At 30.7% G+C, this 13193-nt stretch overlaps 1 protein-coding gene and 1 long non-coding RNA gene across 3 annotated transcripts in view; one reads left to right on the top strand and one right to left on the bottom strand.

Moving 5' to 3' along the window:
- The first annotated feature begins 996 nt into the window (after positions 1 to 996).
- Positions 997 to 13193, top strand: part of LOC126846447 (protein O-mannosyl-transferase TMTC2-like) — a 47089-nt gene continuing 34892 nt past the window's right edge. The window contains exons 1-3 of the mRNA XM_050585842.1: positions 997 to 1255; positions 7012 to 7161; positions 8342 to 8762. Of these exons, the coding sequence (XP_050441799.1) occupies positions 1110 to 1255; positions 7012 to 7161; positions 8342 to 8762 (717 nt within the window). The 5' untranslated portion in view covers positions 997 to 1109. The remainder of the gene's footprint in view (positions 1256 to 7011; positions 7162 to 8341; positions 8763 to 13193) is intronic.
- Positions 10896 to 12850, bottom strand: LOC126846456 (uncharacterized). Of its 2 annotated transcripts, none has more exons than XR_007686882.1 (3): positions 12600 to 12850; positions 11152 to 11330; positions 10896 to 11006 (listed from the first exon to the last, which is right to left on the bottom strand). It is a non-coding gene; the product is annotated as an uncharacterized LOC126846456 (long non-coding RNA). The 2 variants fall into 2 exon arrangements; XR_007686883.1 differs by lacking the exon at positions 12600 to 12850 and adding an exon at positions 12010 to 12123.

Genomic DNA, 13193 nt, shown 5'->3' with positions numbered 1-13193 from the left:
AACCTCTAAATACTTTTTTTTAATTTTCCATATTTTGCACAGTGCTAACAATAAGTGTTTTGGTAGAGATTTTATCAAGCCCGAAGAATTCTTCGAAACCGAATAAAAATAACTCAAAACAAATATTACGTAAAATCAAAAATAATAATAATAATACCGCTGAACAAAAAAGTCCAAACGATCGATACTCAATCAGAAAGACAATTACAAAAATTAACAAAGTGTTGAGTTTATCCCTCTTTTAATCTCGGCTTCGCAGAACTGATCATTTAATTGCTGTAGCTCGAGCTTGAACCCCTTAAGTATCGACATTTTTTTTTTAAATAAAAAAAAGGGTCATCAGTTTTTCTTAAATTGTAAGTGCGTTGTTTGAGCTGTGCTTTTAGGCACAAAGCATATAATTAATTGCGATTCAATTATACGTTAGGTGTTTAATGAACGATTTTATTAAATATATTTTAATGTTTCCGTATCGAAGCTCAACTGTTAGAAAAACTAACATATTGCAATATTGTTTTAAGTAAAAAAATGAGTGTCTTATCCTTAATGAATCACCCTGTGTATTATACATTATTATTATGTTTGAATTAATGAAATGAATTTGTAGTTTTAAAAACGACATTTTAATTATCCTGTTATAAGTAGTGTTTACAACATTGTGAAAATTTGACAATAGTGAGCACCAACCTATTTAACCTATAACCCACTGAGTATACTGTAAAGATTATGCTGAGACCAAGACGTATTTTGGACATATAAAAGTACAAAACAATAACAACGTGCTGGTGGCAGATGTGATGGCTGTGAAAGCACATTGATATTTTCGTTTGTAGATAAATACCAATAATAATAATAATTACTATTGCTGTCGGATGTCGATATTAAAAGGCGGGAAAACGAAGAGGGTACGCATGCGTTTTTCGACCGCTGGGTGGTGGTTCTGCCTTTGGGAACGACCACCGAAATGCGATGCTCAACAGTCACGTTGCCGCCATGGTCTGGAACACCCCTATGTCGGTGAAAAAGCCGAACCCAGTGCGTAATGCAATATAGTTAATAAAAAAAAAGATATAATACACGCCGGGATTTTATTAAATAATTTTTAAAAAATGAGCGTTAAAAAAAAATCCACAGATAGTTGCCTGGTTAAATATTTACAAAATACCACGGTGGACTACCAGTTATTGGTGTGTTGTTCTTTGGCATTTGCCGTGTACGTCAACACGTTAAACGCCGGATTTGTATACGACGACAAGTAAGATTATACGAATTAATTAATTATATAAAAATAATTTATAAAAAAAAAAATAATAATTGTAATAATAATACCGAGTAATAACATTAGCGCAGGTAATTGTTTTACTACTCTGTTTTTTTGTGTATAAAGACAATAGTGGCCATTTTATTATTTGAAACTATTTCTAGTATTTAAAAAAATAACACAAGACTCGATAAAGTTTTGTCATTCGTTTATAAGACCGTTTTCAATACTAAAAAATAATTAAAAGTGTTATCTTTTAAGCCAACTATTTTAACCTAACCTAACCTGATGAATTTATACAAAAAAAAAACGTAATATGTTACACCGAGAAATATATTTTATAATAAAAAAATTAAGTAATTCGAAAAAATGTACCTTTAAATTTGTTGTCAAAAAATATTACTTAAATAGTAGTATTTGCAAATAAATACCAAGTAATTATTTTTTATCAGGTTCAGCCCAATTATCTATGCTTTTAAAAAATTATGCCAATAGATTAAAAATATTTTACAATTATTGATGTGTAATCTAATATCTTTAAAATGGAAATAATACTAGCATAAGGGTATCATTTTTAATTTATCTTTTTTTTGTTTGTATACGGCTCAAATATCAAGACGATTAATATCCATTTTTCTGGTCATTAAAAATGTCTTTACCAGAATAGGAATAGCATTTCGTAGTGTGATCAGATTTTTTTTGACATAAAATGACATTCTAAAGAGCACATTGGTTGTTTTTATATTAAACAACCAAAAATGGTAAAAATCAAGATTGAAAACAAATGTATGAAAAGAAATTTATATTTTATTGATTCGACCCTATTAAAAATAAACAATAAAGCTTAATTTTTAAAACATATTTTCAATCTTCAAAACTTAAGGAAACTATTTACAAAAACACAGTGTTGTTTGGGAAATTCCCAAATAAGTAAAATAGGTAAAATGATTTCACGGGATTAAGTTATATCTAAAACTAAGTTGTTATTTATTGTTTTATGATGATTCTTAACATAACTTTTAATACTAGAACCTTTGTTGTGATTTTTTTGGTTTTATTATGTCTTAACAAGCCCACTAGCTGGAATCGTAAAACTTAGAATGGGGATTTTAAAAATTTAATTACAAATTGTATAAACCATATTTAATTTTACATCTGTGTAGAATATATTTTTCTCTTTCTTTCGCATTTATATTATTACTATAATATGTTAACAATATAAAAACCCAAATTTAAGATTATTTACTAATCACTGTTGTGAAGTGTAAAATATGTTTTTTCCCGTTAAGATTTCAAGTAGAAGGTGAAAAACATAATACATTATTGCCAATTTGTTTTTATTTTTCCAAAATATGCAAACATTGAAGGAACAACAAAATGATATGTTCTTGTTTACATTTGATCTTTGCAAATATTACATTGACAATCGTTACATTATTTATGAAAAAACATAACCATTTACTGTAATAGGATAGAAATTCTTTAATATACGATATTTTAGTCATTACCAGTTTATTTACTTTGGCTCACGTTTTTGAATTACAATATTATGATTATAGACAAACATCTAAGCCATTAAGAAATTGCATTTGTTTTCGTATTGTATACGTATTACCTTATTAAAATAATAAACAGCTACCTTTACTTAAACAGACCCCAGCAAAGAAAAACAAAATATCCATTCATATTTCTTGTCACGTTTATATTCTAAAGGTTGTATAACTATAGCCCTACGTTTTCCCCCAAAATATCATTCCCTTCTTATTGGGCGAAGGACGAAGATATAGTTCAGGAAAATATTCTGATACTACATACCAATGTAACATGAACGATAATTGTGTATAAGTCTTATTTTTATTATTAAGGGGGGGGGGGGTAGGGTATTAAATTTTTTTTTTTATTTTTTTTTTTTTTTGTTAACTGAATGCATATTGTGTCAAAATTTCAAGTCGATCGGAACAAAATTGACGACGTTATGAGTTGTCGGAATTTTATAGCTGCCCGGCCCGAGCGCACTGTCGTTAACTTTAAAGCGTTTTTCCCACAACTCACGTTTTCAAAGTCGGTGACCAGCATAACTTCAAAACTACTACACCGATCCTTTTGAAATGTTGAACACTATTTCAGTACATAACTAACGAATTAACGCTGGAGAGTTTTTTTTCAAATTTGTTAATATTTTTTATTTTACAATAACAAATTAGCCTATTTTTTTCGCAAAAATCGCGTTTTTCCCTTCAAAGTGTTCCCAAAAAGTGAAAAATTGAAATTTCAAAAAACCCTCCCAGCGTTACCTGGGGAAAGCAATTATCTAACGAAAGAACTTGATTTTTTTAACTTCGGATGATCCAGCATTGAGTTATGAGGGGCACCGCAACTCTACTTTTTTCCAAGACGCTTTCGAATAATTGCCGCCATTGCCGTATTTTTTAATATTTCTACATACAAATATTACACAATATTCTTCGAATGTTATACTTTAATGTACCATTAGTTTTAATAAACAGATTTTAACTGTGTCGTCAAAAAAAATTCACAAAAATTTGCCGTTTTTTGCACGAATTAACCATACCCCCCCCCCCCAGACATGTCATAAGACATATTAAGACGTATTGTGGTAAGATGTACAACAATAATTTTCTAACTCAAATCAACTTAAAAATTAAGGTAATTTTAAATAAAACTGTAGAACTATTACTGCACATAGTCATAATTTTCCGTTCCTTTTAAAGTGCCTATTTTAGCCCAATGACTAACAGATTCACTTAGGATGGTACGCTGTGTTAACTTTTTTATTCAATTGTTTACATTTAAAACTGTTGTTTTATGTGAAATTATCGACAAAGATTTTATTCAAAGTAGACTTAATCGTTTTGTTAACTGAAATAATTCAAAACATTTCTAAAATATGATTTAAATGGGTTTCAAGCAAACGAGTTGACAACAAGGCTTGACAGTCGTTTTTGTTTCAATATCAGTAGCGTTTTATAAAAGTATATACTTTTCTTTTTTTCTGTACCCGTCAACGGTGTAAGCGTACATTCAAAATAAATGTCTACAATGGGCAAAAAAAATATGGTAAATCCAATGAAAAACGACATTTTATTTCACAGCTGGGTCTCCGTTATTAAATGTCTGAACGATTTAATGACAAATTAATGTATCCCCTCATCCCCCGCGCCTTATACACGGCTACCCCGTGTGTTTCTTTTCTTATATTTGCCCGTAGTTAATTGTTTTTTTCTCGTTTGTTTAAAACCCTGCAAGGCGTTGAGAATTAATAGTCCATAGGCAGGGACAAAACAATAAGACGACAGTTGGCAGAAAAAACACGAAAGGGCGGTGGTAAAGAGGAAAACCTTCGGTATTAATTTTAATGGCTCCGGGGATTTACTATTAAGCTTAATGAAGAAAACAAGGAAATTGTAAAGGATTATTGAGACTCATTTAAGAGTGTTTTTTTGGAATTTCATTTCCATTATGGAGGGAGGGGAGGGCGTCCGCCAAAGGAAATTTCCTCCAGTCGACAAGATGAATTTGTTGCAGTACAGCCAGCTAGCGAATTGCTGCTTCTGGTAAAACAAAAAAACACTCCAAACGGGAAAACGATCTACGGCTGATGATCATCTGCAAAGGCAAACGGGACGGGAAACTAGGGAAATTAAGTTTTTAATAAATCACATTCTCGGAATATGCATTATTTAATTAAAAATGAAAATGACATTTCTTGTAATCCCGTTCAGTTTTAGTTTACAACTATGTTAAATTATGTTTTACAAGTTTGTTGCATATCTCGAAAGTAGTTTGGTGTTTAAAAGGAAATGTTCGTGTAAAACGCCCCGTCATTATGGATTCGCCGAAAAGTAGTACTAATTGGGTGTACCCGGTATGTGTGAGTGAAAACATTAGTTTAATATAAACTTGTAATTATTAAACTACCTGAGTAGTTAATCATAAGGCATTGAACCCAAGTAAATACCTGAAATGATCTTCAGTCTTGCTAACAACAAAAACTTTTATAAAAGACAACGTTTAAAAGTAAGGCATTTCTTAAATTATTGAGGAAAATTCTAAAATCAACGAAGTAAAATATTTCCAAAATATGATATATTATTGTAATATAGTAAAGGGTTTTTTTTTTGTAAAGAAACGACAATGTAATTTTTAGTAAATAATTATTTTTCCTTGAAAGTTTTGACGTCTAGGTGTCAACCTTCAGTGCTTGAAGATTAGTGTTTTGAAACTTTCTTAGTCTTTCTGCGAAATGACTTCTCACATTATTGTGGTTTTAAAGAACTTTCTAGACACTTTTCTTGCGTACCATAGTATAATGTATATATATTATATATGCATATTTTATTTATGCAATATAGGTAAAAAGGTTTTCTTTCATTAAGGTATTTTTCCTTGAATATTTTGTATTGTATATTAGAACAACTACTTTGGTCGTAGGTTATCGCTCATCTAAACACCTTAACATATTTTTCCTTTGTTTATGGCTACTTCATTTTATATGATAATATTTTGTCATTTAACAAAGCTATAGCCTAAAACTATATAACTTATCAAATAATGTAATGTACCTATTAGTTTATGGCATGATTCCAAATTGAGAAAAAAAAGTGACCATGACAGGTGTACTGGCCATAAATGGGGTCTTCACCCTATGTGTATTAACAAAGAATTATTAGTTAGGTTTCTGTATGTTTTCAAACAAATTCTCATTTATAGGGACAGTTTTATAAATTTATATAGCCATTCTATGCAATTTAAAAACGCGTTTGCATTTTAGATGCTGCATTTGTATTCCCATCATAGGGAGTTTGAAAAATGTATTTTAAGTACGAATCGCGGTAGTGTTGTCACGTAACTATTTAAACTCATTTGGTAAAATATGATTATTGAAAATAATAATGACCCCAAGGGAAAAGGACGTTGTACTAATGACAGAATCCTCTTGGTTACGAGGCCAGAGGAATACAAAGTAAATCGCATTGTATCTCGTTATGAATATCATCATTTCTTTATGGTAATGGTATTCCTGTTTGTTATTCAAGACCAGCGGTTTCCGAACCACGTTATTATTATAAGATTTGTTCGTTGAAGGGCAGAGCATAAAAAATGCGTGGAAAAAAAAAGAATCGTTAACGAAGGGATTATTTTACAGCACCCGACTGGCGGCAATCATTCCCTTTGAAACTTTATTCCGCCTTTGATGTAAAAATAAAAATGTATTTAATAGTCACATACATAACGACATACAAGGTACATAATACCCATGGAATTATATCATCGAATCGGTGGTCTCCATTCGAAATATCATAAAAGCCACTTTTTTTGCTAAAGCTTACTCTCACAAAATCTTTTTCTTGTAATTTATTCGTGTATTCCAATTCACGTCTACAACACGAAGGTATTATCTTTTAATAACGACATCAAGGAAACTAAATACAATTCGTAAGGCGACGTCATACCCAAAATAATAGCACCAAAATAGTACTAATGATAAGAAGTCTACAAATCACGCAGGGATATCAATATTATAAACTATAAGTAATATGAGAACTTTTACTGGAATTCGATTTTAAAAAATACATTTAATTTTAAGCCAAATCATAACTTAAATAAATTGGCATGCTAAACAAATATAAGATACAAATAAACAAATTATATATAATATGTATTTATTTATTTTACACTCATGATATTTTTTTGCTTTCTAAAAAATGATTATTGCTCGTTTTTTCCAGCCGAGCAATAATTGCTAATGAAGATATACGATCATCAACATCCGGTTGGGGTTTGTGGTGGAATGATTTTTGGGGCACGCCGATGGGTACTGGAAATTCACACGGATCATACAGACCAATTACTGTATTAACATACAGACTTAATTACAGGTATGTATCGATAACAACATTTATTATCTGATTATACATATCAGGTTCAAACCATCGGTAACATAAGTAGTTAAACAAACCTGTAACTTTAAAAAAAAAACAATATCCGTGGAATCCATTATACAAATGGATTTATTTTTACAGACTGGACAATATATAAGAAAGGACGTTTAACCGTACGCAGCCCTACTGGCTAAAGAGCTATAGCAGGACTGCATTTTAGACAACTCCTTGAACTACTTGAGTTGTGGTTGCCCTGTCACATCGGTTTCTATAAGCTGAGACCGGATGTCTCCTTCCAATTACTGGAGTTTTATAAAGGGGGTATAAATAGTTAATATGCGTATGTTCCTTATTATGCTACCTCAGTGCATACGATTCATGTTTATGAGGTTTTACAATAATAACACAAATTATATTATAATAGTGCAAACGTATTGTGATGTGCTGTGCTCACATAGAGTACTTATTATGCATATAATTCCAGTTAATATTGTATTACAAGTTTTTATTTGTTCGGTCCAGACTTCACTGTGCTGGTTTCTTTTTATTACTTAACGATTATTATGTATTATAAGGAATAAGTGCCCGTTAATTGTTAATAAATACAAATAACAAATTACTATGAAAGAATCGATTATTTAAAGAAGAGGTTTAGTCAAAAAATTAAAATTTTCTGGAAAATCAAAATAACTTGAAAAAATATATAAAAAATATTCTTAAGTATCGTGCAATATACTTATTTAAATTTGTGAATATGAATTTTTCAAATTTATTTCTTAACCAAACAGTAAGATTTTTAATTGAATGAATTTGACCCTTTTCATAAATAAATGAGTTACCTAACTCTTTTCATAAATAATATTACTAAATCTTAAACGGGATTGTGTGCAACAGAGTGATGTAAACCAAAACTACTTTACCAATTTATTTTATTATGGCTTTTAAGCAAATGTATAAACCATTAATAGAAACTTTTGTTGTAAATGCTTGTTCCATCGCCATAATAAAATGAACGTCTATTGGAACATATATTTGTTAAAAAAAGACATTTTCTACAAAACTGTGACTTATCACATTTCACAAATAAACGATTAAAAAATACAATATTACCGAAAACATGTCTAAACTTTATAATATGTAATTTTATTATTATGATGTATCAAATGAAATATTACAGATTTTTCGGATTGAGACCTATGTCGTATCATGCTACCAACGTGGGTTTGCACAGCTTGGCAACCGGTCTACTTCTGGTCACTGCTCGGATGATCATGTCCAAGCAGTCTGCTGTGCTGTCAACATTGCTGTTCGCTGTGCATCCGGTCCACGCCGATGCCGTGGCCTCAGTGGTCGGTCGTGCAGATGTCTTATCGTGTGTGTTCTTCTTGCTGTCGTTCTTATGCTACAAAGAATATGTACGGACCAGAATCCATAATCGAACCAGTGCGTGTGGCCAAAGAACAACCAGAAAGTTCCTCGTTTTCTGTGTAGTGTTTGCGCTATTGTCCATGCTGGCCAAAGAAAACGGCATATCGGTGATGGCCATTTGTATTGGTTACGAACTCGTGTTGAGACTGAGATCCATCAAGAAAACCAAGGTAAGTGCCCACAAAAGTTTACCAATAAAACCCTAGGGACGGGAGCAAGTCATTTTTTGGCGTGCATAATTGCACATAATGTACCTACTGATCAATGTACAATTTACCTTTATAAATGCACTTACAATGCTCACTAATCGCTAGTTCGGTTGCTAACTTCAATTGTTGTCTAAATCAAATCTCGTCTGAACCCATTTGATTGGAACCATATCGTTGATTATAATAAGTAGAATCATTCCCAATAAGGTTATACTCGTGGAAGGCTTGTAAAAATAGAAAATGAAAGTTGACATCGAGTAAAAGATGTAAAACAGAAGTCATAATTTCCATAAAATTTAACTACATAGTGCACATATGTCATACAATGTACTTTTTTGAGAAATTGAGTTTAAATACTATTGCAGAAGCAACCTATTTTGTGATTTTTACTTTCTGTTAAAATTATCACAGCAATTTAAATTCTTACTATAAACCAAAATATACGTTAACCCACGCAAAGTTACATTTTAGGACAATATAATATTTAAAAATCAAATTGACTCAACCCTAAAAGAAATTTTATCCTCCAGATGATAGAACTTAATTTTTTTGGCGCAGTCATTTAAATAATGACATTAAAAATATATACTTGGTTTTTTCTTGAAGTAATGGATTTTTTAGTTAAACTGTTCGGGCGCTGCGCACCTCATTTATAAATCATAGTTGGTTTATTGTCTTTATAAGCTGCTGAAAAATTGAAAGAAGTATTTTTTTTTCCTTTTTTAAAATGAAACTGCTGAATTAATTCTGATAAAAAAAATGTACGTAAAAGTATTAATATTTCGGTAAACTATTACTTAGATTTTTTTTATAATAAACATGATAACTCGCAATATATTATTGTTGTAATCTTGAAATATTATGTAAAATACATGTTTGATTATTTACCTGTGCAATGATTGCATAAGGATTTCACATAGTAATACGAGTTAACAGTATATTATTTACGCGGGGTACATTGTTTGCTCTTAACCAGATATTAATAATATCCTAGAATGTATTTAAATGGTATGTGTATAGTCTCGGCAAAACGATGGCTAACCGAGAGGCAGATGCCAAAATAATATGCTGTGTATATCAGACAATGGTTTTTTAACCGCCCTATAAATGGAAAATGTTGAATGCCTACACAAAGTGATGCGATGCTGTCCAGTTAGCTGAGACTACGTGCAAATGTACTTGCATTTAGCAAAATAACACAAAATGGGAGGTTCGATAAAATTAATAGCATTAAAAAAAAACAAATATTTTTGTCTAAACCCCATCAATGTATAATTGTGCCCAGGGATACGTAATATGATCACATAAATTCAAATCAAAGGTCATGCTGCATAAAGTCCAATAATATGGTAAATTTATGGATAGCGAATATCAAATTCACTTCAAATCATACACGTGCACCCATTATGGATGTTCTTTGAAAACAAATGTCTGTTGCATATTATAAACACCCAAAGCACTATTGTTCCTAAACGAAAACACAAATTAACATATTATTCATAAGTACGTGGTAAGCATCACAACACATAATATGTGATTACCAGACCTTGCACAGCAAACTTAGTTCTCTACCTGGTACCTATTAAATTATAACATGGTGATGACAAAATAAAAAATTACATTATGGTAAATTTTTCATTTGTTTGAGTTGCAAAAATTAGATTAAACACATGTTTTTTTTTGTTAACCCTTATACCATTTTCCATATAGACTATTCATACTTTTAATAACCCATACCAAACAGGCAGTTGTAAAATTGTTTGCTTTTCAAACCAAAAACTAAATTAATCGTTAATGAAATTATTTATTTTTGTTTAGCCATAACCGTTTTATGGGCCGTTTATTGCAAAACTGCAAATTTATCAAACATACATATGTTTGCTTAATAGAGTCACATTTAGTGATGTCATTCATTATAAAAAAGAAGCAACTCCAGTAAATGCAAAAAATGTTTTTTTTAAATCAAATTGAACCCAATTGTAGTTTTCGTTTAAACGTCAATTGTATTTATTTCAAAATTCATTAAAAAAATATTTCAAATAAACGTTCAAACTTGGATACAAGTAAGATATAACAACCGTTTTATACTTTTGTCTGTACTCTCCTATTCTGTCAAACGGTCGGACGGTATGTTCTGGATTCGATTAGGAACGTTGCCAACGCATATTAAACGAATCTTGTTTTTGTCTCCGTAAAGACCTGTCACTGAAAACAGAAAAAAAAATAATAGTCATCGTGCGTCCCCCATGGGATGCGTGTACTAGCAATACCATAGTGTTTTTAATACTAAAGGTTTTTAAAGAGTTTTTATTGATTCAAAATAAAATCGGTTTTCAAACACAATACATACGGATAGGTACAGCTGTGTTAGCTTGCAAACGACGGCATCATAAAACCAAACGGGACGAATGAAGTCATTGTTTTCTTCCAAGATTTGATGGTCCATCAGACCGATTGATATTTATTATTTGATCAGAACAGGACCAAACAGGACTCTTCTAGGCAAACATTTTTTGTACAGGAACGTCTCTAAATTGGTTAAATATTTAAATTATTCGCAATAAAAACGGTCCGATTTATGCGACAAACTTTTTTCTACATTTTTAACACCTCAATATGATAGATATTCGAAATGGAGAGAATTGAATAGTTAAGGCAACTCCTCTTTGTCTTTCTATAATTTTACTTTTGTTGTTTTTTCAAAAAAGCTACTCAAAATGAATAAAAAATTGACCCTCCAGTTGACAATTATTTCAAACGGTAATTAGCTCTTCTATAATACCGTAACTGTTTTACTTGGTATAAAAAAATATATTAATTTTTCTAAATATATGAAAAATAGCTTTACTATATACAATTAAAGTTGTCCTTTTTAATCAAAAACAAAGATCAAAACGCCGGGAATTTAAAAAAAAAAAAAATTTAATCTAAAAACATTTAATTCTTTAGTAAAATTTAAATAAATTGTCTTTTCGGGTAAAACAAAAAAAAACTGAGACACATTATTATGTATTTTTGCGATCTGGCGTGTTATAGCATTTTTCTGGTTTAGAGGGAACAAAATAATATACTTGTTTACACTACAAACATACATTTTTTTATTTACGTCAAAAAAATATATAAGTATTTTTTTCGGAAATTATTTATAACATTATTTTCCTTAAAAATATTGTTTTTTTAGAATTTTCAATATACATTTAATACTTACAATTGGATTGTTGAACAAAATAGGTACACTGAAGTCGAAGAGTTAAACCATAAAATCATTTAGTGTTCTGTAGCACATTGTCGAATTTGTTACAACAAGTCAAATATTTATGATAAGTCTTACCGGTTTCTTCATAGTTTTTTTTATATTTTTATCATTGTATGTACAAGAAGATGAGCTAAAAATAATTTAAACATGAGTGCATATTATTCTATACTCTCCTTATTGTATGTACAATGATAAAGATATTTTTAAAAAAACTGTGAAAAAACCGGCAACACTCTTCATGAATATTTTACACGTTGTAACAAATTCGACAATATTGCATAGAACACTAAGTAGATTTTACGGGTTTAACTCTTCGGCTTCAGTACACCTATTTTGTTAATAGTAAACAACCATTTTACCACAGATGTGAACAAACAGTAAAACTTAATAACAGCTAATATATTGAATATATAATACCATATTCAATGTGTTATAAATTACAAAACAGTACAGTCCAAACAAATAGTAGTGGGGACGGAACATAGTGGAGACCGAATGTGTGAAATATAAACAAAAAAAAAACATTATTTTTTCCAAATTACCTTATCGCTCTTAGTTTAGAAGGTCTATACGTTTTAAAGTGAAACATTCAGTTGTTGTTGTTGTTGTTGTGATAGGGCCACACCAGATGTGAATTTGAACGTTTGACATTTTTCCAATCCAATGTCTTCATTTGCGGTTAAGCCGATGGCCAAAACTCGTCTGCTGCGGTATTCTCTTTTAAAAAACGTTGATCGAAAACGATAAAAAACGCTCTGGCAAATCACAGACAGTCCGACGGCGAATGCGGTAATGATATTTGCCGACCGTCTGGGCCGCGTTAATAACAATTATTCCAAATGTACTAAAAAAATATTTACGGTGTGTACCACCACTGTGAATCGGTAAAATTTAACGAACGTCATTTTCTACCGATGGGATAAGGGTGGAGGGGTGGTAAGGCCGTTATGTAAATTTTGGCGCCATAACCGATATCGACGATTTTGTTGTTACTTGAGGGTTTTCGCGTTAGGCTCTTTTATAATTGCCGGTACACGTATTGGTTTATAATAATAATTATGATATTCAATGAATAATTCATATACGTGTACCTACCGCGGTGTCCTTCCAGCTGTATATATTATATTATATACCGT

Source organism: Adelges cooleyi, unplaced genomic scaffold, assembly GCF_023614345.1.
Source record: "Adelges cooleyi isolate 19-005CV unplaced genomic scaffold, UGA_ACOO_1.1 ACOO_flye_CR_arks_rails_tigmint_CR_PRNA_9, whole genome shotgun sequence".
NCBI lineage: Eukaryota > Metazoa > Arthropoda > Insecta > Hemiptera > Adelgidae > Adelges > Adelges cooleyi.
The sequence above is the reverse complement of the archived record's forward strand: the minus strand, read 5'-3'. Positions and strand labels throughout refer to the sequence as shown.